The sequence below is a fragment of the Colius striatus genome, chromosome 6 (genome assembly GCF_028858725.1).
Source record: "Colius striatus isolate bColStr4 chromosome 6, bColStr4.1.hap1, whole genome shotgun sequence".
NCBI classification, from domain to species: Eukaryota; Metazoa; Chordata; class Aves; order Coliiformes; family Coliidae; genus Colius; species Colius striatus.
This window is the reverse complement of record NC_084764.1, coordinates 40,174,423-40,200,782: the sequence shown is the minus strand read 5'-3', so window position 1 is coordinate 40,200,782 and position 26,360 is coordinate 40,174,423. Positions and strand designations below refer to the sequence as shown.

The window sequence follows — 26,360 nt, the reverse complement described above, 5'->3', positions numbered from 1 at the left end:
GCTCCCAATAAGGGAAAATGGGTCAGTCATTTTGAAGCTAAGAGCAACAGGGTTTTTTTCACTTTGTTTTCTTTCAGAGATACTATCTAGTAGAGACTTATGAATTCAGTTTACAGCCAATGAGAATAAAACCAAACCCCTCCCATGTGCAGCTAGCTGCTGGGTTTTAATGTTTAATTGAAATTCTGCAGAAGTAGGGTAGACAAAGCACATAAAAGGACAAGGTCTTCTGGCATCCAATTCACAAATGCTTCAGAAGGTCAAGTTCAAGGCCCAAGAAGGACTTCTAAGCAGAGATCATTTAGGAAAAGCCATGGTGTCTTCCTACGTATACACAGTCAGCATCTATGTCTAGAAAGTAGGCAGCATAAAGCAGAGGTATCTTCTGCTGGACCTCTGTACAGAAGGGCAAACAAATTATTACTTCAGAGAGATCGGGTTTTTTAAAGAGTGAAAGTTAGCCTGAGCAGCCAGCCTTTAGGTTACCTGTTGTGAGAGGTACTTTTTTAAAGTACTTAAAAGATTTCATTAATGGATTGAAAAAACTTCTCAGGCAAATATTGGCGTATTGTGAGCAGAAATATGTGAAAAAATAAATCCATTATTGCAAGATAAGCTGGTGCTAGTAATCAAATTGCCCTGATTTTCCCAAATAAACAATATCATTAAAACCATAAATAATGATTTACATGATATCTACCATAACCTTAGTTGTCACATCCATTACAAACATTCTAGTGGCAGATCAGTCAATTTGACAACTCCAACATTTGCAGATTCTGTGAAACTTTTGTATCTTAGTGAAGAACCAAAACATTGCAGCATATCCCCACTGTTTTAATTTAGTATTCAGCAGTGCTGCACTCAAAGAGAAGTTCACAACTGGCACTGATGTGGTCAACCACCCCTACAAATGCAAGTCTATTGCATCATCCTCTCACCATTTTTTTCAGAGCCATGCAATGTTTATGGCATAAACTATTTATAGAAGCATGTAAACACACGTACCGTAAAAGTGATACTTTAATATAGTTATTAAATGCTTCCTACATGACATAAAAAGACAGTCTTCCAGTATCCACCAGTATGTAAATACATAGAAATGTCATCTTGCTATATGTAATCATTGTACATGTACATAATATGACATGTACTTGCAGCAATATAAAAAGGTATTTTTGGAGACTCTCTGAATAAGTATCTCATTACTACAGGTAAGGACAAAAATCAGAGGCGACCCAGTTACTGTGGGTTTACAACTTACCACCTGAGCTGTACTAAATTAGTCTATCTGTGCTCTCAGCCCAACACAACTGTAAAGTGAAATATTTTCACTTAAATAACTTCCATGGTGTACTACATTAATACCTTTCACCTCATTTTGCAATGGACTAAAAGCATACACACACTGAGTCATTTACTGCAAATTAATTGGTAACTGATAATGTATTGTGCTCATTTGCTGGCAACTCTCCGCTGTTAGTTTCTAAGCTAAAGATTTATTGCACTAAATAAAAGCATCCTTTAGATACTTGCTCATACCAAAACAAAGATTTAAGATTATCACAAACTCGTTAGCATAAATTTTAAAGCCATGATTCTGCAAATGCTTACACATGTGGTAACTTGGGTTAACACCTGTGCCCACCAATAAACCCCCCTAAGAGATTGTCCTGGCCAGTCCAGAGGCCTGCCAGACTAAACCACCTGAAATTTGTTGTTCGTAGGGTTTTTTTTTCCCCTTGGTTGGAGTGTTCACACCATGCTAATGAAACAAAATGCTTTAGCATTCCTTAAAATTTTGTTTCATTATCATGCTTCCTCCACTGTGGTCTGTCACAAATACTCTGTGATCTCCTGGAAAAGAAAAATACTGCACTGCTTAACTTCTTAACAGCCCCTTGGATGAGGAAAGTCAAACACAGAGAAAACTGTTTACAACATCTAAGTTCGAGTTCGTGCTAATACGTTACTTTTTGTTTCAGAAGTAACAGACACCAAATAATTTTGAAATGACATTTTAAAAATAAGTGTAAAGTACTAAAGTGTATTCAGGATCTAATTAATGTGTTAGCTTACAGCCAGCACAGAAGCTGGATTTGTAAAAAGGAACATTGCCTGTGAAATTGGATTCCTCACAAAGGAAACCTTTTTTCATTAAAACAGACAATCCAAGTTATAAAGGTATGTAATACCAACCCACATGGATCAAGTTGTTCTTTTCTTGCTATACTAGAAAGACTACTAGAAATCATCTATAAGCCACTTGAAATTATTTAACTGGAGACATAAAATCTTCTCAATTTACTTTCTTATCACAACAGTGGCCAGCAAAGGAGCTCCACAGCTGATGAGCTGGGATCAGAGCAGACACCACTACAAGCTCCTTTCCATGAAGTAACTTTGCCAGTGTTGTCAAAGCATCTCTCCATACCACGCTTCAACCAAGAGCACTTGCACAACTGTGATGTACTGAGCACCCTGGGTAAACTGCCCTCGTTTAATTCATCAGAGAGCTTTCACAGGATTTTAGCGTGGCTTTACTTGGATCACAGGTGAACAGAGACTCCTCTACACCTTTCCATTCAGTCCTGGCCTGTATATGGCTTTGATACTTTGGAAAACATAACCTCGCAGTCACCTTGCAGCTACACACACCCCTTCCCTTCCCATCCTGACTTCAGGCTCACGTACTGACTTGCTCCTTTGCTTTGCGTGCTCTCACAGTCATCTGCCTGACTTGAGACTGCACTGGGAACCTGGACATGAGACTTATGTGAGCCATAGATTGCAGAAATGAAAATAAGAAAAGCTGCAGGCAATACATTTATCTCTATCCATGAACCTTTAATTTTTCCAGAAAATAACCTATGCAGTCATTGAAAAAGCTGTAGCTGAGTCCTCAGGACATGAGCAAAGGATCCCATTTATGAAAGTCCCTGCAGCATCTCCAACTGGTAAATGGAGTTCCTCCATAGTAAGTCTTGTCTCCCTTCCCCAAAAATGCTATTTTGTCCTGAGAAAAAAACATTCACCTCAAAACTAAGCCCTTTATACCCATTCTGACCTTTCATTCCGATTCCTTCTAAATGAAGCTTTACTTAGTGTGAAGTTCATCACAAATAGGGTTTTTAACAGACAGCACTTTATGGAACTGAGGAGAAATATTTCCTTTATGTAAAAAGCAGCTCAGTTTAAAGACAGAGTAAGCCAAAGAAGTATAATGCAAGTGTTAACAAAGATAAGCTGATTTTCTCTAATAATTTCTATTGAAGAAGTGCCTAAGATCTTCCAACAGGCACACGGGCTGCACAGTATTGGATAATACACAATGGACAAATATCACAACAATTATCCCTACTGCAGATAAGATAGAACTTAATATGCAGAGAAAGTATGCAATATGTGAATAAACAGATGAAGGGGCAGAGTATGTAAAGGTTAAAAAGGCAGCAGTGAACACAGGTGCATTGAACACAGGCACAAATGTGAGAATTAAACTAAATAAAAGGGTTACATTTATTAAAAGTTCATTTCTGCTACCTCCACAGATGATTACATAGAAAATAACAATTTGACTAATTAGTTAATATTTGTACAGTACTTTGAATGTATAAAGTGATATATAAGTTAATATCATTTCAATTAGACTGGAAATGAGATAGAATTATCAGTGCATTCATTAATATTTAATACACTCACTCTCAGCAACAAGCTTTACATTTTAATTGTGTGCTTCAAAATATCAAGCTAGAAGGCCCTGTGAAGTAACTACAAAGTTTTCTTACCAAGATACCACCAAGAACTCCACACATGTTAAACACACACTGGTTTTTAACCAAACAGATGGTTAAATCAAGAACTCTTAATTCTAAGAGGAGTGGCCGTGTCCATCAACCATCCTTTGTCGCTTTTTCCTTGCAAAACAGATTCCTTTATGACAAAGTCATTCTTCATAGAATCATAGAATCATTTCAGCTGGAAGAGACCTTTAAGATCATCTAGTCCAGTCTTTCATAGAATCATAGAATGGTAGGGGTTGGAAGGGACCTTTAGAGATCGATAGGGCTGGCTTTGTCCCAGCCCTATCAAACACTAGACCAGGAAGCCAAGCAGGGCTTTCTTCAAACACACCGCTCCTGCGTCCTCAGCCAAGCCACTGATCAATATAGCCCCGTCCCCTCCAGGCTGCTGGGCTGTCCCCCCAGGGCAGGAAGGGAAGGCATTTTGGGTCAGTGTCATCCCTTCCCTCACAGATTTCTGCCATGGAAATCCATCATCACCAAAAGCAAATCCATCTTCCGATGGTCTGGGCTTTGCCAGGAGCCATGTAGGCAACTGGGAGCTAAATCAAACCAGCATTATCTGGACTCCTGTTTGGTTTGACTTCAAGAGTTGTCATGGCAAAGTCATCAGCAGTATGAGAGTAGCATCCAATATCACCTATTTAATGAGCATTTGCCCAACTACACTCATCATCTTCACAATGCAGCAGTAGCTCTTTATAATGCAGCAATAACTAAAAGGAAATGAAACTGTACATCAAACTGAACAGCAAAGAAATCTTTGAGAAAGTGAAACACCACCTTATTAATTTAGGCAACTTCTACTCAATGGCATTTTGAGGTGAATTCTTGAAAAAAGAGGGAAAAAAACTGGTGTGCAGAGTTATTCAAAGGGTTTTTTTTATTTGCCTTCGTTAAATACTATATAACATGCTCTTATTTGAAAAACATCAATCAAATCTATAGATCTGTGATAAATACAGTCATAATTATAGCTGCCTGAAAATACTTCAGCTGTCACATTTATGCTGTCAAAGTAAATAACGCTGTCATTTTCGTTGATATGTGTGACTTGAGTAAACATTTCAAAGCATGAATTTTGAAGTAAGATTTCTTCACTTGAAACAATTGCTCAAATTAATTTTCCTTCCAACTTTAATTTATTATGTTTATTTTCTCAGTAAGAACAAACTCCTTTAACTATTTAACCAATGCATCTTGAAGTAGATTGTGGGTACATATATCACCAGTCACAGAAAATGCACATCGAAACATAGAGAATCATGGAATCATTTTAGCTGGAAGAGACCTTTAAGCTCATAGAGTCCAGCCTTTGTCCCAGCCCTGTCAACCACTGGACCATTTCCCTCAGTGCAACATCCACCCGGCTCTGAAACCCCTCCAGGGACGGGGACTCCAGCATCTCCCTGGGCAGCCCCTTCCAATGCCTGACAGCCCCGTCAGCAAAGACATTCCTCCTCACATCCAGCCTGAACCTCCCCTGGTGCAACTTGAGGCCTCTTCCTCTTGTTCTATTGCTTGATACCAGGGAGAATAGACCAACCCCTGCCTGGCTACAACTTCCTTTCAGGTAGTTGTAGAGAGTGAGAAGGTCTCCCTGAGCCTTCTTTTCTCCAGGCTAAACAGCCCCAGATGCCTCAGCCCTTCCTCATCTGAGACGTGCTCCAAATCCTTTCCTAGCTGGGTAGCTCATCTCTGGATCCTCTCCAGCACCTCCATGTCCTTCTTGTAGAGAGGGGCCCAAAACCGGACCCAGGATTTGAGGTGCAGCTTCACCAAAGCCAAGTCCAGCTTCACCAAAGCCAAGTCCAAGGGAATGATGACCTCCCTGCTCCTGCTGACAACACTGTTCCTGATCCAGGCCAGGACGCCGCTGGCCTTCTTGACCACCTGGGCACGCTGCTGGCTCGTGTTCAGCTGCTGTCAATCAACGCTCCCAGGTCCTGAAAAAGGGGCATTTGTACTGCTTCATCTTTATAATTGTTCTACCTTGAAGCCCTTAGAACACCTTAAATTTCTCTCTATACCACCCATGCACAGCAGGGAAATAGAATCATTCCTGTTCCACACATGAAGATCTGGGGCAAAAATGTTTTTCACAATTGAGAACTGAAGATTATTAACAAGTGTTAGACTCAATTGGATGTACTTAAGCTGGTCTCAGCGAGGTTGAGGGAAAGAAACACCAGGGGAGCCTTCTAAGGATAGATCTTGGTGGAACAAGCTTCAGAGTATATTGGTGATGCAAAAATTTCCAACTGGGGCAACAGAAAGAATGGTACTTCACAGTTAGGTCATTTTTTACTGAACCTATGGGGAAAGAAAACACTATAACTTTTCAGAATTACAATGAGGGAAACTGGGTGACTGCTTACCTCATCAAAACATGCAAAACAGTACTAATCTTTAAAAATAAATGCCAAAGGTACTTGGGAAATTCTCACATTCTGCTCCTAATTCCACTTCAGATCCTTCAGTGAACTTATCACCCATCACTGCTGTGTTCTATGTATCAGAATCACAGAACATAGAATCATTACAGTTGGAAAGGACCTTTAAGATCACCAAGCCAAATCAGTACCTTCACACAATCAAGTCCACTACTAAGCCACGGCCCTCATCTAGACCTGTTTTAAACATCTGCAGGGATGGTGACTCCACCACCTCCCTGGGCAGCCTGTTCCAATACTTAATAACCCTCTCAGTGAGAAAGTTCTTCCTCACCTTCAATCTAAACCTCCCCTGGTGCAACTTGAGCCCATTTCCTCGTGTCCTATCATTCATTACTTGGGAGAAGAGACTGCCCTCCAGTTCACCACAGCCTCCTTTCAAGCAGTTGCAGAGAGTGATCATGTCTCCCCTCAGCCTCCTCTTCTCCAGACTAAACACCTCCTGCTCCTTCAGCTGCGCCTCATCAGACTTGTGCCCCAGATCCTCCATTGCTCCATTGTCTGTCTCTGGACATGCTCCAGCACCTCAGTGTCCTTCTTGTAGTGAGGGGCCCAAAACTGAACACAGTATTTGAGCTGTGGCCTCACCAGCACTGAGTACAGGGGAACAATCACTGTCCTGGTCCTGCTGATCACACTATTTCTGATACAAACCAGGATGCCATTGGCCTTCTTGGCCACCTGGGCACACTGCTTTGGCCACCTGAACACACTGCACACACAACACTCTCAAAAATGAACATTTCAGCAAAACATCTTGAAAAGTTCTGTTCAATAACAGCTAAACGACAGGACTTTTCTGCACTGTGTCTTGGACTGTACACCCTCAACTTTGAGAACCAATCAATCAATTATTTCTCCTAAGGACATGACAACACTGTTGACATTTCTGACCCAACATTTTTTTGCCTTCAACCCTTCACCTGTTAAACAGGCACAGTGCTCCTTACCACCTTGGCTGAGCATTTGAGGCCTTACATAAGAGGCAGGTGTTAGTACTTAAAAATGACCAGCTAAAACATGTCGTACCTATGTTATTCTCAGCACTTCTGAAAAGAACCTGGTTTTCTCCAATCTACATTCATTTTAGAGTACACCCTTTGTTTTTCAGTACTGTAAATGAAAGACAAAAGCAATAAAAAGGCACTGACCTTTTCCTTAATGTAGACTCACAAACCTTGACCACCCTGATGACCTCTTTAACAGTACGTCGAAAATCATGCATTCTTGCTGCCACTAGCAGTGCTAGAGGAGAAGCAAGGGAAGTCAATGTCAGAGAGAGGAAAATTTCCTGGAGAACAGCAGAAAACAGACAGATAACTATACCCTTTCTTCATCCCTGCCTTCAGCTAAAGAGCTGTAAATGCTTACGCTCAGCCACAACCCTGAAAAAAGGAGACGGACTTGACTTTACAAAGTTTGCTTCCTACCCAATAAAATTAGGCCAATTGCAACCTCATCCTGAAGAATTCTACGCTTTAACATTAATTAATGGCTCAAAATACAGCACAAGAACATCCCATTGATCACATCTTTTCAAAGTTATCAATTTTTTAGCACAATTTACTAGTCCTGAATAAAAAAACCTCCGTAAAACCCCTGAACCTGCCTAAGCTGTTATCTTCATCACTGTCAGCACTATCACTGCTTTGCTAGTGCCCAAGTGCTCTCCTGCAAGACCCTCTGTGCAACTAGTACTGGCAGGATTTCCATTATGATTCAGCACTAGCTCTGATTTGAAGCATCACCCCCACTCATCACGCAGCATCTCAGTGCGCAGAACAGCTTCAAGCACGCAGAGCTCTTCCTTTCAGACGAAACTAAACCAGAGCTCCACTTCAGGTAAGTGTTTTAAGTGCTCTAGTTCCCAATGAGAATGTCAGGGACTGAACTAAGACTTGGTCCTTCAAAGAACATGGGGCACACACATTTAGGCCAAGGAATCAAACTAATTCCGGGCCACAGTACACCACGTACACTGTATATTGCATGGATGGATGCAGGGGCCTCAGCATCACGTGCTTCCATCTACTGATCCACAGTTGCTGAATCAAATCACCTGCTCACATGGATACAGTCAACGCAGCAAATCAAAGACCAGGCTGGTCTCCATAGAGCCTATACTCAAACAATGTGCAATAAGCAAGTACTGGTAACAAAAAGAGGCTGGAAATCTCAAGCAAATTGTGCATTCCCTAGGATTTGAGCCCCACTGCTCATTCCAGCATGCACAGGTAAGATCCTTCAAATTAAATCAAGGGCATAGGTGAACTCTATGACTACACTCTTGGTTACTCTGACCTCACTGACTGCCTTTTAACCCAGCCCTCCCAAACCAGTAGGTTTTTTGTAGGTATCATGACAGCAGTGGATCTTGGAAAGAGATGAAGAAGGAGAGGAAAATAATTTCACAGGACGGGTCAAAGAGGGCATATCTTGCATAAGACTCTGTGTAAAGACACAAATCAAAGCGCTTACACTAACGGTGTCATTTTAGCTGACAAAAAAAACCCTTTTGGCAGTGAGAGCTTGCAGGGAGTGTGGGCGAGAAGAGCACCAGAAAGGAGGTTAAAAAATCCAAAATGTAAGATACAAAGGATCTGAGCAAGTAACGCAAGGGCAAGGGCAAAAATGAAGTTTGAGTTTCAGGAACTACTTTATAGAAGGTGTAGGTGCTTGACAGCATGAAACCCAGAAAGCATGGTACCACTGAGGAAATGAGAAAGTCCCCATCTGTTCCCAGCTCCCAGCCTCTTCCATCCAACCCACAGCCAGAGGGAAGAGACACAGGCAGTGCCTGACATACCTGCTCCACAGAGCCCAGAGGGCCGGCGGCCCGTGTGCATCCAGTCCCGCTTCATCCTCTGCAGCAGTCTGAGGGCCGTCATGGACACCTCGTGGTTCTTATCCCCAAACTCAAGCATGTGTGCAAAACGAGGAATATATAAACACGGATCTGCAACAGAAAGCAGTACAGTTACCTCTAATCCTAACTGTGGGTTTAGGAAACGCAGTCCTTGGGCAGCAGCGGCTGGCTTCCTTCACCTCTCAGCAAACAACACAGGCTGTGCTGCAAGGACAGATCCACTACTCACTAAGCTTTAAGAAGCACCTTTTTAGCTAAGCTAAAGCAAAATTGTTTCTTGCTTTATAGACAAGAGGCCTTTAAAGCACTACAGAAAGGGGTTTTACACATCTTTCAGGGTCGGAGGGCACACGCTGCCTCCCGACACAGAAGCGTTGTTACTGCTGTCAGTGAAATTATGCACAAAGCTAAGCATTTGCAAAAGCTTTTACAAGAATGAGGACAAGACTTAGACTCTAAACTTTTAAGATCTCCTGCAAAATAATACATAAGGTAACTTGCATGTCTCATCTCAAAACTAACCACAAACTAAACTTCAAAAAACCATTCTTTTCCTTAAAATCCCATAGCCCTAACAAAAGCCTCCTCACACCTTCAAAGTTAATTCCAGCTCCTTCCCAGACTCATACTCCAACAATACAGAACGCTGTTTGTTGCAGATCATAAGGCTCCATCAGCATAAATTGCTGGAACCCAATTATCGTCAATTGCGCTATGACAATTTACATTGGCCAAGGATCTGCCTCCAGATGTATAAACTTCTTTCAAGCGTTGGTGTTATCAGCTTCAAACTAACTGAAATGTCAGTACGGATTGTGCTTTGCCTAAACCAATTTATAATTTATCAAACAATCTTGTAACAGCTACACTTAACACATGTTTACTCTTATTTGAGGTATCAATTTCTCATTTCCTGCCAGCCTTTTATCACTGGACCGAAAATCCATGATGTACGGTAAATTGTTAACTATTAGTCTCAACTCAATTTCCTTAGCTGATCCCCTATGTGGGCACTTAAACTGATAAAGATGAAAATTCATCTCGAAACACTGGAACAATCTTACGGATTTACAATTAATCAAAGCAGTTTCATTTAGCACCAAGTCCTAACAATGATGCCCTGTTGCTACCCGTAATTACCAAGATCACACTGTATGTGATTACGCCTGTCAGCCCTGCAGAAGTATTTAAATGAAAGCATTTATCATGCAAGAACTTCTAAACACATCTCCCCCAAAACTGAAGAAAGGACAACAGTGCAGTCACCTCCCAAAACACAACCCTAAAAATCAAAGGTTTAGGAAAGATTAACAGATTCCTGTGACTCCTAAGTGCAGCTGCTCTGTACTTCCAACTCTGATTTTGTGAAACTGTACTCAAAAGAAATGACCGATTCTCTAATACAACAACAAAAAAACCTTTCAGAAGCGATAGTCTGAGGTTCAACAGACTTTCAAGACTTTGCTCTTCGCACTACAGAAACACGTGTGAATGTTACAAAGCACTGCCCAGTTTGCTTTTCCATCTCTTCTTTATCGGAACAAGGCCCAACTCCAGCTCCTCTGGCCATGGAAGCAGAGCAGAGCCAAGGCAATTCACAGCTTTCTCTTCTAGCTGAGTTTCAGGAGCTCTTCCACATTCATGCCCACAGGTCATTTGACAAAACATTGCACATCGTTAATTTAAATTCTGAAGCTATCCAACAGTCTGAAAATGAATACGTGGGTGGGTTTTAAGTGAAAAGCATTAAAGAGGCCATAAATGGCTAGAAAGTAATGCTACCAATACATAAATACAAGGCCAAAGTTAACCAAAACACACCCCCCCAAGGATGTAAACACAATACGAAAAAAATAAACCATTTCTTTGTAAGTTGTGAACTCAAACACCTTTATTGCTTCCACAGGGACTAAAGAAACAGGTATCAAGGAAAACATTCATTTACTTAAAAAAGGAGCACTTGTTTTTCTGAAGCCTTTCCCTTCTCTCCCTATCCCACTCATTTGGACTTTGGGAAGAACATAGGTAACAGAAAGTCATTAAAAGGAACACAGGAAAATAACCTCGGAAACTTTAAAAGGCTGATTTCCCCACCAAAACAGGTAACCGGGGCGGAAGGGCCGGGGAGAGGAGGGGAGCCGTGCCCCGCTGCCAGCCCACCGCGGCAGGGATGGGCTGGAAGAGCGCGGCCGAGGGGGCTCAGACCCCGCTGAAACACCCTCGACAAGCGGGCGGGGATTATGCCGGCGGGCCCGCACAGCCGGGAGAAGACAAAAAGCCCCGTAACTTCCCTCGACTTAAATAATTCCGCCGCGGCCGTGCGCCCAGAGCCCGCGGCCGCCCGCCCCGGCAGAGCAGCGGGGCGGCCCGGCTCCCCCCGCCCAGCTGCGCGGCGCGGCGGCGCCCCCGCCCGGGCCGGCCGGGAAGGGCGGTGCGCGGCCGGCCCCGGGAGCCCGCCCCGGGAGCCCGGCAGCTCGCGGGCCGCTCCGCCACGGCCCCCCCCCCCGCGCTGGTTGCGTCGCCACAGGCCGGGCCGGCAGCGAGCGCGGCGCTGCGCACGTACGCGCGGCCCTGGCGCGGGGCCCTGCGCCGCGGGTGCGGCGGCGCCCCCCAGCGGGCGCGGGGAAGCGGCAGCCGGCGGGGCGGGGGGCGGCTCCCCCTGCCGCGCCCCCGCGGTCCCCATTGGAGCGCGCGGCCGTGACGCGCGGCGCGGCGGCCGTCTATTAGGGCGGGAGGCGGAGGCAGGGCCCGGCAGAGCCGCGCCGAGCCCGGCCGTGTACCGTCGCATCCCGTTGCTGCTGCCGACGCCGCCGCGAGGGGAGCGCCCGGGGCAGCGCCGCCCGCCCGCCCGCCGCGCAGGAGCCGGGGCGCCCCGCGGGCAGCGACGCCCCCGCCGAGGGCGGGAGCAGCGCGGAGGAGCAGCGCCGTGCGGCGGCGGCCGCCGCGGGGAGAGCAGGAAAGTTGTTGCGAGCGGCAACCGGGGCCGCCCGGCAGCGGGACTGCAGAGAGCCGCCGCCGCCTGGCCTCGGCCCGGCCCGGCCCGGCGCGGCCGCCGCGGATGTGCCCCCGCCGGGCGGGGAAGGACGGAGGAGCGCGGTCGCTGGCGGCGGGGATCGGGCGGCTGGCTGCGCTTCACCCTCGCCGGGCTGCTGCACTCGGAGGATTTGTGGATTGACTCTCGCTCCTGACGCACCGCCTCGCCTGGATTTGTGGGGTTTTGTTACTGGATTTTGGCTGCTCTTTTTTTTCTTCTATTTTTGTTTTCTCTTTCCTCGGGGGAAGGAACTGCCTGCCAGCCCTTCTCGGGTTCCCCACTGCAATCGTGGCAGTGCCGCGGGGGCTGGGACCCCCCCGTCAAGCCAAGGTGAGCGCTGGCACTGATCCGGTACAGCATCATCCCTTTCTCCCCCGGAGAGGTGCGTCGGGCTTGCACGCAGAGAGCACTCGCACCACAAAAAAAGCCAAAAGCCGCCCCGCATCTAGAAGCGTACAAACCATCCGGCTAGTGGGACTCGCGTTTGGGATTTGTTAGTTCTCTTGCTCATGCCACTGCCCCATGGTTGCCTCAATGGCAGGATCATGAAGTGTTTGACTTTTTTTCTTCTGCTTCCAGAGACCTTAAAGAAGTCCAAAAAGAGTGTGAGGTCAAACGGCAAGGTGCCAGGATGCTATGAGATAGTGCCCCTGTCCCTGAAGAAGAAGATGGCTGCAGAACTTTACCCTGCCAGCACCAACACTAACATCGCAAACAGTAACGCCGCCGCCGCCACCGCTGCCAACAGCAAGAAGAACGCCCTGCAGCTCCAGCAGAACGCCCAGCCGCCCCCGCCGCCCCAGCTCCAGAACCTCAACAACAACAACTTGGAGAGTGCCAACTGGCAGTCCTTCCATCCCACCCTGCGGGAGAGGTAAGGGCCAGGCCCCGCCGGACCCTCCCCGGGTGGGCGGGAGACACGGAGAGGTGCCCGGCCCTAGCACCTGCGCCAAGGCCGGGCGTGAGGGCAGGGCCGGGATGGGATGGACCCTCGGGGGACGCCGGCGGGGCTGGGGCACCAGGTGAGAGGCTGCCCGTGGCTAACGGGGCTTCTCCCCCCACTCCCCTCGCTTGCAGGAACGCGCTGATGTTCAATAACGAACTCATGGCTGATGTTCACTTCATCGTGGGCCCGCCAGGGGCATCCAAGAAAGTTCCTGCCCATAAGGTTTGTGCAGATAATTTTTGGCTTTTTCCTACTGCTGTGCGTATCCCCTTTTCCACCCCTCCCACCCTGCCTGACAACTCAGTTCTCTTTTCCTTTTTTTTACTAATTACAGCTCTCATCTAATCCCAGAAGCAATTCACATATGCTGCAATTAAAGGGAACAGTCTAAGGCAGTCTTCTGCCTCCACTGCAGCTTTTAACTTTCCCTAAGCGTAGCTCTTATCGAAAGCCATCGCGTTCAGCTGTTACCCCTCCGTATTACTGAGGCTTCTCTCTCTTTATTTTCCAGTATGTTTTGGCAGTTGGGAGCTCTGTCTTCTACGCTATGTTTTACGGTGATCTCGCAGAGGTCAAATCTGAAATCCATATACCAGATGTGGAACCTGCAGCCTTTCTAATCCTATTAAAGTAAGTGGCCATTACGAGTCTACTAATTACATGAACAGAATCAAAGTAGCTTATAAAATATACATCTGCTAATTGGCATTGTGCAAGACGCACTTATTACTATTTACCTAATGTGCTGACAAATACTGAATGTCAGATTCACTGCCAACAAACATGACTACAGAGCAATCTTTCATGGCCTGCGTATTCTTTTTTTTTGCCCCCCTCCCCATCCAGATACATGTATAGTGATGAAATAGACCTGGAAGCAGACACGGTTCTGGCTACGCTGTACGCTGCCAAAAAGTACATCGTGCCGGCCTTAGCAAAGGCTTGCGTCAATTTTCTGGAGACCAGCTTAGAAGCGAAGAACGCTTGTGTCCTGCTGTCTCAGAGCAGGCTCTTCGAGGAGCCAGAGCTGACGCAGCGCTGCTGGGAAGTGATTGATGCTCAAGCAGAAATGGCACTGAAGTCAGAGGGCTTCTGTGAGATAGATCAACAAACACTAGAGATCATTGTAACCCGGGAGGCACTCAACACCAAGGAAGTGGTAGTTTTTGAGGCTGTTCTCAACTGGGCAGAGGCTGAATGCAAAAGGCAAGGGCTGCCGGTTACGCCACGCAACAAGAGGAATGTATTAGGAAAAGCTTTGTACTTGGTGCGGATTCCTACCATGACTTTGGAGGAGTTTGCCAACGGAGCTGCCCAGTCCGACATCCTCACCCTTGAGGAAACTCACAATATCTTCCTATGGTACACGGCTGCAAATAAACCCAAACTCGAGTTTCCGCTGACGAAACGGAAAGGACTCGTACCTCAGCGCTGCCATCGGTTTCAGTCGTCTGCCTACCGCAGCAATCAGTGGAGGTACCGAGGGCGATGTGACAGTATTCAGTTTGCCGTAGACAAACGGATATTTATAGCGGGACTGGGATTGTACGGGTCGAGCTGTGGCAAAGCTGAATACAGCGTCAAAATCGAACTGAAGCGCTTGGGAGTTGTCCTTGCTCAAAACCTGACAAAGTTTACCTCTGATGGCTCCAGTAATACTTTCTCCGTGTGGTTTGAGCATCCTGTGCAGGTTGAGCAAGACACGTTTTACAATGTAAGTGCTATTCTTGACGGTAACGAACTCAGTTACTTTGGGCAAGAGGGAATGACTGAAGTGCAGTGTGGGAAAGTGACGTTCCAGTTCCAGTGCTCCTCGGACAGTACGAATGGAACAGGAGTACAAGGAGGACAAATACCTGAGCTCATTTTCTATGCATGATGCATTTCACCTTGATTGTATTCCAGTACTGCAGTGATGCACATTGAAGGGATTTTTTTTCCAGTTTTGCTATGAACTCTGCAGCAGTATGGAACGTTACCCTACTTACTTATCTGCTACATCAGGCTATACAAATAAGTGAAGGAATGCTCTTGAATTTAATCTTATTTTATTTATTCATAAGCTATTTGACTTAATTATTAAGACTGCAACAAGCAGGAAAATGTTAAATTTTGCACGTACTGTGCATTTATTTTGTATATAGATAACTAACGTGCAGACTGCAGCTGACTTAAACAGAATGTTCTAAACTAGAGCAGTTTATGAATCTGTGAAATATAAAACATTTTTACTTGTCCCAACTCCTGTGTATTTGGTCATTGCTGATCTTAGGGCTTGTGTCTGTTAATTCATCTCCAGGGACAAGGGTGATGATACTGTAGTCTGTGCATCTACGCAGGGCATTAGCTATCACTGCAGATACGAAGGTTCCCTTGTCTGCTGCTGCCTATCCATCAGCAGCCTTTATTTGCCTTCATAAGAAAGGGAGCTGACACACACAAGCTCAGGGTTTTATGTGTGTTGTGTAAGCTGAAGCTACACTCATGGTCTGTCCAATCAAAGTTGATCAAAATCATCCTGTGGTTAGATTTGAAACCTTCTAATGCCCATTCACACGCATGAATGGGTTAACCTCCAGCCTGCCCAGAGAGCAGCACCACTGTCACTTGCACCTGTCAAACTGCACCCCACTTGAATGGCCAGAGTCGAAACATCCAGATGAGGCTTAATACACTGACAAGTTTCATCACAGATTTAGCCTAGAGCTGCAGTACTGGCAGCCACTATCTAAATACACACCCTCTCCTCAGAGTTAGGAGCAGACATTAGAGAAATGCTTGCAACACGGTCTTTAACTTCACTAAATTTCACTCATTAGAAATAAGCCATTTGGAACAAAGCTGCTGTGTCTTTTTTTTCCTTAAAACATAAGTCCCATCACTATCCTCAGTGATGTTTGAGCTAGTAACCTTAACTTTTCTCAAAGTAGATGTTCTTGAGTGTCTGACAATCTCTACAGCTAAGCCAATTAAAAACACTTATTTTTATAAGTCTCTCTTCTCATAATGACCTTAGGAAAGAACACTCAACCAGCCATCTAAACCAGTACCTCCACATTTCATTTCAAAGAGGTTTTCTATTCCTAAACTGAATTAATTTTCACTTTGAAACTAAGCTGCAATACAAATTCTGCCTGTTCTCTCAAAATAATGAAAAATAAGGCAACTGACTTACTAAAACCAGGAACTTTTAGCAGACATCAAGCCAGCACACAGGGATGGCTGATAGCTACACACTGCCACATACTATCTGGATGCCGTTATTTATGGTGATGCTCCATATATGAGCTGTGCATTCTCTTGCTGCAAAGGCAGGCAGTTTTGTGCCCAGCTGAGTACATCTGAAGGGGTGTGCACGTGGTAGTGTGAACACAAAGGCATATGATTCTCTCAGCACAGATTAAGGAGAGTGGGAGTGAGAGTGGGTAAAGATACAGGAAGACAATTCCTGCACAGAGGTGGGTAACAGTCACAAGACCTCGGTAAACACTCATAATTGGCAAGTATTCTGTTAGCTTAAAAGCTACAGCCTAGACAATAGCTTTTTTACCCTTTTGACAGGTTAAAACCCACCATCCCATCACTGCTAAAATTTCAGTGATGACTTAACTAATTTAAAAGTTCACATGCTTGAAAACAAATTGCTCCGTGTTTTCCATCCAGCCACTTCCCAAGCACTGAACACCTCAGCTAAGGTAACAGATAGTACATTTGGCAAATAGTTATCAAATGTTGCATCTCTGGAATTCAAGTGTGACAAGCCTGTGTGAGCTTGTAGACACACACAAATTTGTTACACATCAGCCTCTTGTCTTAGTATGGCCTGAACTACTTGGGGAAAGAGGAAAAGAGCATCTAGCTCCCAAAGAACTCTTACATGAAGGAGAAAAGGCTCTCATAGTCAGCAATGCTCTTCTGCTTGGATTGATTCCAGCTTCATTTTTAAGTTACCACTTTGGTACTTAGCATTTAATACTATGTATATATACACACATACAGATATATTCTTGTCAAGTAACAATACACCCAAATACATAAAAATACACCCAAATATATAAAAGTCAACCATAAAAAAAAAAAGTACCTATGGCTGGAGCATTTATGCAGAGTTCTCTGGCCAACAGAAGGAAAGTTTTTCCCAGCACATAGACATTCACCTATTAAAAGACAAAAAAACCCACATTATTTAAATCTTAAGCCACAAATGTTTTTAATAGAACATTTATATGGAAAGCCAGAAAAACTCCCAACTTTTGAAAATCTTAAATAACCTACTTTAAAAATTCGACTGAAGTAATATAAGTCATATTCATAGGTTCAGAATGATACTTGGTGCTTGTCAAAAGCTGCACAAATTAGCATTGTAAATCAAAGCATAAGTTTGTACTGAATAAAAATTAAAGCAGTTGTTCATTATGCTCTTCAGTGGGCTCTGTTCCTCCATAGTGCTTGGACAATTTTTCAGTTGTCACTTAACATCTTAAAGCATTAAGTACACTTAGATATAATATCAGTATATATAAAGTGTCATTTGTCTTGTAACTTAACAAAACCTGAGCAAATACTCACAAGTTAGTACAAATTTCAGCTCTGCATAATCATGTGAAATGGGATAATTAAGTATTGCACAAGCACACACCAAACTTTTCCAGCAAAGCAAGGAGTGGTGCTACACGCCCCAAGGGTAATTTGTCATTTCTTAGTGTTTGGACATTGCCCCAGATCACCCTACATTAAAGAAAGATAAATAAATTCAGAAAAGCCCTAAAGCACACCAAACCTGCTAAGGAGCCAGAGACAGAGCCCCGCTCCGCTCCTTCACTACTGCACCCAGGATGTAAACTGAAGAAAGGAGTGAGTTACTCTTCACACTGATTTGCAATTTATAGAATAGGCAACTACATTTGTGTTTTTAAAGTCTGAGGAAGTTCTCTTTCACTATCTTAAGATGTGTTTTTGTGGTCAGCAGGAAAGGCAGGATATACTTCAGTTCCCAATCATCCCCAAACATTCCCACGAAGCTCCATGAGCACCTTGCTCCCCCTCAAGGCATATGTAAAGGTCAAAGTACAAAAAACTCCATCCTCCTACACTCCAATCAAACAGATTTGGGGATTTCTGTTTTGTTTTAAGGACAGTATATACTGTATTGCTCTTATGTAACAGAACAGCCCCTCTCTTTCCTATACCAGGATAGTGAAGGTGTTTCCTAGCAGTCAGTAACACAAGTGAGTTGTTGATAAGGGCACAAGTCCACGAAAACAAAAAAACCCTGTTATTAAATATATTCTCTTGCAGTTTTACAAAAGAGCTTTACCAACATTAGTTTTAAAGCAAACTTTCATCCCAAATGTACAGAGGCTTCTACCACGCTAACACAAATAAATAAATGAATAGATTTAAGGGGGAAAACAAAACCTTGCCCAACCATATACTGACAGCTTCACCCAGCACTTCAAAAATGTTTCTTTACATTAAAAATGTTCTTATGGGGATTTTTTTTTCAAATTAAGAAAGAAAAAAAGTAAGTCAAATTGAGAACTTCACAGAAAGCCTCAGAACGATCATGTACCCTGAAAGTGCCTGTGCAATCGAGGGTGTATGATATGACTGTAATTCCTTCCTATTTAATTTATTTAGTTTAATATCTTCCATGCTGTGTCTGACCAATGGTTGGACTGGCCTAAAGGATACCATAGTCTTAAATTTAACTGTCTTTTTTTTCCCCTGAAATACCAGACAACATAGAAATACTATTCTATGAGAAGAAAGTAAAGAAAATATATCCTTTGAATTGTAAGTGTATTTCTTAGGAAGGAAGCTACCAAATTTTATACAGAAAAATAAGCACCTACTGAATCTGGCAATTCACACAGCAGTTGGATGTAACTTGCCATGAGCCAGAGACGGAACAGACATTACCACAGCAAAATATCTGCAGTGTTTCAGTTGGCTTTAGATGTCTAGATTTACTGCAAGCTTGGAATGGCTCATTTTGACCTTTTGTCTAAAAAATATTAACATAAGGAGCAGGGATTTGGCTGTAGTTTCAGCCTTCTAAGTTGGCCAACCAAGTTACTATAAATCTTAAACCTCATTACTTAGATCTTACTCTGCAAGGACAATTTAACTGCACAAATCAATAAAGTTACTTCAGTGGAGCCAAATACGTACGATGATTCTATCGGGGGCTTCACAAACGCATCTGCTTCTTTCATTTTAATCTAGAAGAAAAACCCACAACCAACTCAAATTCCAATAAGTATTTCTCCTTCTGGCTTTTTTTTTTCTTTTGTGACCATATCCAAACATTTGATGTTTGTCCCCATCAAACCATGTCACTCTCTATGAAACTCCTCCCAAGCAAACTTTCCATAAATGCAGCCATCAAAGAACAAATAAACATGAGGAGACATAAAGAAGCAGGGTTTTTTAGTGAAGTTCTAACAATTAAAGTGAGTGCAGAATTAAATCTAAATCAAAGACAAATGCATAATAAAAATCCTTAATGACTGTTTATCTTCCCTTTCCTTGGCCTAACTAAAAGTCTCTAGATCCATGGTCTATTTGAGAAGTAATGTACTTAAATCTAACTTGCTTTTCCAGTGGAACCCACATCATCAGTGGTTTATGACAACTTCAAGGTACAGGCAGTGCATTTATACAAATTAATAAATTCAAATAAAAATTGTACATCAGGGAATTTCTGTCGTTTGATCACAAGTGCATTTCTTTGCAGTTTCTGGTTACTATGAATGCAGAAAGAAAGGATAATATACAGTGGATTACGTGCTCTGTATGATTTCCCTCGTGAAGCTCACACAATTTTAATGCCAGGGTAAAGTTACAAAAGAATCAGAAATATTTAATTGTTTCCAGTTTTCCTGGCAAATCAGTAGGAAAAGAGAATTCAGGCCCTCTTGAATGATACAATTCTCATCTTTAAAAGTTACCAGATATTCACAGGTTCCAGGGCATTTCTCTTAAATGTGAAATTAAAGGTGACATAAAAAGTACACACAGAGATCTGTAATGGCATTGAACTGCTGAAACATGGTATTTAAGAACTTCTGGTTTTAGTGGAAGGAGGCCCCTTCACTACAATTTTATGCCACTGTCACTAGTTTCAACTATTTATCATGCAAACACACAGAGACACAGACACACATCCCGTGACAGATGAGATATGATATAGGCACATATAATAAGCATATAGATAGAGTCTTTCTTTACTCTCATCATTTGTATTGGGTTTTACACTCCATTAAGCTTAGAAAATTAAGATAATTCATTTAGAGCCTTACTTTAATTTCTAGTTCTTTCTTCATTAAGAACTTCTTATAAAAATTCGTATACTCCAATCCATCAAAAGCTTAATGCTCCAAATTTAGAACAATATGACATTTGCATTCATAAAAATCTAATTTTACATGAGTCCTTAGAATGGTGGATAAATAAAAATGCCCATCTAAAAGGGTATCTCAGACTTGAATTGGTACAGCTTTAAAGCTTCCAACATCAACTTGGGCTTCTTTTCCCCCTTCTTCATTTAAAAGAATCATTCTGAAAAACAGTATTACCCCAAACTCTCCCAAATCAAAGCTGTTAAAAGTGTAGCAGTTGTTTTAGACTTCCATAAGACTTGTGCTTTTGTTTGCGTATTTTCATCTGATATTAAAGTTTCCTAAGCATCTAATACAACAGAGAGTGGTGTCAACTTCTGTCACGGTAGATATTTTATGGTATCTACATACCCTCATTGTTTTACATTCAGTTTACATTTAACAGAGTAAGTTTACACAAACATAGGGGACCTACTACTGAGTTGCTTTTTTAAAAAACAAACAAGAATCTTCAGCAGGAAAACATCCTTCAGACACCAAAAAAATTGGCTTTACCCTTGAGTTTTTACATGATAATTAAGATACTCTTAGATGTCTTTTACAAATTGTTAATTTCTGCTCTTGTTATACACCACTTATATTAGTTAAAAGGGGCATTTGGAGAAGGAATGGCTTTCAATTATTCAGTTACATCTTTACAGAAAGATCCTTCCACTTGCTATGCTCTTTGCCCTTGACAGTATTTTTGAGAGACTCGGCCTTTTCATTTCACATCTGTCAGTCATCAGAAGCTGATTTCAAAGGGACGCTTCCATAGACACTCTTATCCTTTCATAATTTCCTTTTGCTTTCACATCATGCCTGATGTGTTCACAAACACCAACACACTTCCACTTTTAGAAATAACAACAAATACCTCACTTCCAGTGAAGAGGAATTCAGCTGTTTATCAGTTTAACACCTTCCAGAATTTTACACTCTCTTTGGGAAATAGGGAATCTCCCATTCACACAGTTACCAGGTCACTCCACCTTCTGGATGGTAATAAGAAATAAAGCTGCAATCGTTCAATTACTAAGTCCCAGAAGCTGATAAACAAATACTCTTTCACCATAAACACGTTTCAAAAAGGCTTTTCAAGATCATGATGCGGCATTCTGGAAAAAATATGACAAATGGTGATGGTGACTCAGGTATTTTGTCTTCTAAAAAGACAAAGACCAGGCGATTGGAATACGATGAGAACTCACACTGTGAAACATCCATGGCTGCTTGCCTAAATAATTAAGCAACCATGAAAAGCAAATGAGTTTTTAAGGAGAGTGTCTGTTGCTGGGGAAAGAGGCACCTGTGGTTATTTGATTCATTATTAACATTTCTAGTATAGTAATGCCTGAAGGTCCCAACCAGGTTGTTTAAATTAGCTCAATCAACATAGCAATTTGCATAGGGGCAATAAAGGCAAATGCAGTCAACATGTTAATAACTTTAAATGAACAAAGGGTATTAAAAACTGAACCAAAGGAATACAGTCTTTCAAAAATACTCTTTTACCCTTCTCCACACAATAAAATGAAACTTCTTATTTGTTGGATACGTATTGCAGGCATAATTTTACATTTATCCTCAAAAGACAATAAACAAGACTACAAGCATGTACCAAACACTGCCTGTCAGATAGCAATTCAAAAAGAGGCACAAATCAAAATTAAGCAGCTTCCTCTTGTGCTATGCTTTAAAGCATTGCCTTCAGTCTGGAGCCTCCAAAGGGAGAGTCTACTTTTGCTGACCCTGTATGTGGTAGCCCTAGCACTCTTCCTCCAGCACCACAGCAGTACAATAAACCATTATTATACCATTAGAGTATTTAGCTTGCAACAAGGACAGAGGAATCTGTAAGGCCAATGCTGCCCTTTGAAGAAATAAATAAAAGCAAGTGTCTAAAAATAACTCATAATAAAACTCCCTCTAGTCAAGAAAGTTCTGTTACTTGACTAGACAAATTGAAGATATAGATATAAGGTGTGCAAGTTGTGTTTTGAAGTGGAAGACAGACCACTAGACCAATCGAGTACTAGTTACTGATTTTCACTTCCTCACATCCTATTCCCCTATCTAGAACTGCAGCACATAGTTAAGCTGGAATGGATCTCAGTGGGTCATCAGCTTACCCCCTGCTAAAAGCAGGGTCAGCTACATGAACAGACCAGGTTGCTCACGATCTTAAAAACCTTGATGGACAGAGGCTTCAGAAGTGCTCTGAGCAACCTGTCTCAATGCTTGGCTGTCCTGATGGTGGAAAACCTTTTCTTGATACCAAAACATCTCTTTTTAATTAATTATGTCCATTGCTGCAAACTCTCCTGCTGTACAGTCCTTCAAAGAGCCTGGCTCTAACATCTTTTCTGTAAGCATCAGCCTTATTTAACAGCAGGACACACCACAAGGCACACTAAAAATTATATTCTACTAGGTTCAAATTGGAGATCAAAGCACCACTGACACCTCTTTCCCAAGTCTTTTACGACCATATTGCAAAGACCATGACACTGGAGATTACAAGAGGCGAAAAAAGAAACTGCCATTTCTGAGGATGACAAAGGCAATGTTCCACCACATCAAGATCAAAATTTGAGGCAAATAGTTTTGCAGGTGAAAGAAATGAGATGCTCGAAAAACAGATGAGCAAACCTAAACTGTTCAAAAGTTGAGCCAAGACTAGACAAGCTTTGCAACTCTTCTAAAACAAGCAAGGCCTGTCGCTTATATTGGACTAACAAAAAAAAGCAAACAAAAGGCCTGATTACAGACCTCTCTCAAGACTATATTTGCAAGTAAAATGCAGTATCTGGAAATGTAAGTAAGTACTTTCCCTGTCAGAGACTGATGACTGATCATCCTTCCAACTCAATCAACATGCAGCATGACTGCTCTGCACAAGGAGCCCGATTTGTAGCAGGGATCTGGACATTTTCAGTTCTTTTCAGATAACGCTTTAAAGCCTAAATGTACCAGAGGCATACTGAATCTGACAACACTTCCAACAAGAGGTTTCCAAGACATAGGACATATTTGATCTGAATGTGAAATAAGAGTAAAAATACCAAAGAAATTGCCTTTCAAATTTAAAAAGGGGGTTGGGAGGGGAAGAGGGACATTTTTGGCATTTTCCAAGCTGACAGCAATTTTGAAGCTCCAAAGACTATTATGAAATGTCGCATTTCTCCAGTGGAACAAGACAAACTCCCACATCTCAGTCATCAGCATAAGAGAAAAACCGATATGACTTCTTAGACTGTCATTAACAGTGGAAATTAGTCTCCTCTGTTGCTAAGTTTTAGCAGTACAATACTATTCTAAAAGCATATTACACTACAGGGGACAGCTTTTTAGGGGTTTTTTTTAATGGAGAATGGGAGACCGAATTCCCAAGGCAACTCAATAAAGACAGGAAGAGAAGTTGTACAAAAAGTACAGTACAGAGCCCAGGAGGCCACACTTAATGATTTCCCCCCCACACTCTTTTTTTTTTTAAAGCTAAACAAAAGAACAATAGAGAAAGAACACAAATCTAATAGGTCATTAAACAAATACTGAGTTGCAGATAACAGCAGATTCAAATCATCTTCATGTTACTCTTACTTTTAGCCACCTCCCTTCTTGTTAACTCTCCCAGCACTTGCAAGATACTGGTTGAAAGTCAGATGCAGACAGTGCCCTAAGTGGGATGCAGAGTGGCACAGCTAATATAGTTTCCAGCTGCAAAAGGAAGTGATGGATAGCCACAGGCTTTCATGTATCTTTTTTTGCTGCTAGCTGGAGCTTAAAAGCTTACTTTTTGTTTGGTTTTAGATGAAGCAAGTCATGAAAGACTGTTACACCTTTCCCCATCCACCTCCTCACCTCAAATGTACTGAAACCTATTTCAAAGTGTTCCATAATTCAGTCAGGACGTTTCATTTGGTAATTTCTTTTAAAAATTCCTGCATTCAAACGATTAGCAACCCTGCAAGTTGCTTCAGCTCCCACAGGAACTGAGCTGCATCAAACAGAAAATTCTGAAGAAACATCTCAAAATTCACTATTAGCATCTAAGCAGAGTTGGTGAAGGTCAGCGGTAGCTCAAGTTTTAGACTTTCATGTGTAATCATAGGATCATAGAATGGTAGGGGTTGGATGGGACCTTTAGAGATCATCCAGTCCAACCCCCCTGCAGAAGCAGGGTCACCTAGATCAGGTCACACAGGAACGTGTCCAGGCAGGTCTTGAAGACCTCCAAGGAAGGAGACTCCACAACCCCCCATGGGCAGCCTGTGCCAGGGCTCCCTCACCCTCACACTGAAATAGTTTTTTCTTAAACTAATTTCTGATATAAAATTGAAACCTTTCACATTTTACCAAGAAAAAACAGTTACCTGGACCAGTATGGCATCTTTTGGATAGATGAGCCAGAACAAGTTAAATATTTTGGAAAGGTAATACCACTGCTACTACTACTACTGCTAACAACCTTTCTTCTTTAATGACACTCACATCTCAAAGTCAGGATGGGAGAAAAAAAGAGGGTTACTTCAAGCCATTATAGGACAATCTAATGAATTAATTGCTTTTCCTTAGTAGCCATACAATCTGTGGGCAAAGGCTGACCTAAAGCACAATGTAAGTTTTCTGCCTGGGCCATGAAAGTTTTTGCCACTAAGGTTTGGTGGTTTTTTTGGTTTGCCGTTTGGGTTTTAGGGGTTTTGGTTTGTCTGTGGGTTTTCTTGTTGAGGTTTCTTTTAAACAAACTCAGGGTAAGGGAGAAATCAAGCTAGGACCTGAAAAGCTCGTTTATACATTCTCAAACAGGGCTTTCTGGCTAGCCACAGTTACCATGGCATTTAAGATTCCTGTTTGATCAGATTCACCTTAAAGAAGCTACAAAGTAAAGCACATCAGAAGTCTTCACACAGTTAAACACACACAGATCATGATAGTGAAACTGTCCATTTTTCCTGTTTACAGGGTTTATTATTTCCCTACTAATAATCTATTTCTGACTCTCCCATCTCTTCAGTTACCCCTCTTTAACCTTTTGGTCTTCATATGCCCCTTCTCAACACCTTTTCTGGCTGGAACGTACAGAGAGGAAAAGACAAATCATTCAATCTTTCTTGTTTGCTCCTGCTGACAGTACATATTTTTTCTCTTTTACAGATACAATACCACTTCTTCTTCTCCACACTGTGAGACTATTCTTCATATTACTGCGATCAATCTATTTCATAACAATCACCATGAAAAATTACCTGTGCTTAGAAGGAAATAAACTTCCCATTCTACAAATGCAGCATTTGCAGTAATTTGGTTATAAGTAATCAAAGCAATTCAGTAAAAGTTGAGAAAAGAGAAGAAAGTTACCAATTTTATGAATTTAAGGATTTGTGTGATTATTGCAGTTCCAGCAGATCGCTTCAAGCAATAAATAGGCTTCAGAGGGATGCCATTTACCAAGACAGCTGGGAGGACAAAAATAGATGCAACTAACCTACTCACATTGTATGTAAAACAGTTGTAACATGGAGAATGAGGGTAAGACAGCATATGTCAGTAGAGCTTTCTGTTTCCACATCCAGAGCAAGTACATATTTCTCTCAAAATACATGTTATAAAACACGAGTCTGTGATGCAGCAATCCATTTACACAGCGCTACCTACTACAAAAGTTATTTCTGTCTTCAACAACCTTTGTTTTAAAAACATGTAACATCTGACCCTGTGCTGTTGCAGTGACTCTGAATCCTGATGAAAGGATTGTAACAATCCTTCATATGTTAATTGGAGCATTCAAAGCAAAAAAATACTTCAGACATTGAATTTTATGGAACAATTTCTTCAGATTTGCCAACCCTCTGATTTTCCAATTCAGATTTTTT

The 26,360-nt window shown here is 42.4% G+C and overlaps 2 protein-coding genes across 3 annotated transcripts in view; one reads left to right on the top strand and one right to left on the bottom strand.

Moving 5' to 3' along the window:
• Nucleotides 1–26,360, bottom strand: part of BRF1 (BRF1 RNA polymerase III transcription initiation factor subunit) — a 173,814-nt gene that overhangs the window by 80,163 nt on the left and 67,291 nt on the right. The window contains exons 5-7 of the mRNA XM_061998945.1: nucleotides 17,187–17,259; nucleotides 9,063–9,212; nucleotides 7,408–7,501 (exon numbers count right to left, since the gene is read on the bottom strand). Of these exons, the coding sequence (XP_061854929.1) occupies nucleotides 7,408–7,501; nucleotides 9,063–9,212; nucleotides 17,187–17,259 (317 nt within the window). The remainder of the gene's footprint in view (nucleotides 1–7,407; nucleotides 7,502–9,062; nucleotides 9,213–17,186; nucleotides 17,260–26,360) is intronic.
• BTBD6 (BTB domain containing 6) lies at nucleotides 11,871–15,343 on the top strand. 2 transcript variants are annotated; one of them, XM_061998947.1, is made up of 5 exons: nucleotides 11,874–12,486; nucleotides 12,736–13,030; nucleotides 13,234–13,324; nucleotides 13,614–13,732; nucleotides 13,949–15,343. In XM_061998947.1, the coding sequence occupies exons 2-5, from the start codon at nucleotides 12,825–12,827 to the stop codon at nucleotides 14,979–14,981; spliced, it is 1,449 nt and encodes a 482-aa protein (XP_061854931.1). In that variant the 5' UTR covers nucleotides 11,874–12,486; nucleotides 12,736–12,824; the 3' UTR covers nucleotides 14,982–15,343. The 2 variants fall into 2 exon arrangements, with proteins under 2 accessions (XP_061854930.1, XP_061854931.1); XM_061998946.1 differs by having other exon boundaries at nucleotides 11,871–13,030.

What these genes read in the sequence shown, in the direction of transcription:
- BTBD6 (XM_061998946.1), top strand. Translation starts at nt 12,666, where the DNA reads ATGCCACTGCCCCATGGTTGCCTCAATGGCAGGATCATGAAGTGTTTG. An exon ending in CATCCCACCCTGCGGGAGAG is followed by an intron (nt 13,031 to 13,233) that starts GTAAGGGCCAGG and finishes CCTCGCTTGCAG; the next exon opens with GAACGCGCTGATGTTCAATA. An exon ending in GCCTTTCTAATCCTATTAAA is followed by an intron (nt 13,733 to 13,948) that starts GTAAGTGGCCAT and finishes CTCCCCATCCAG; the next exon opens with ATACATGTATAGTGATGAAA.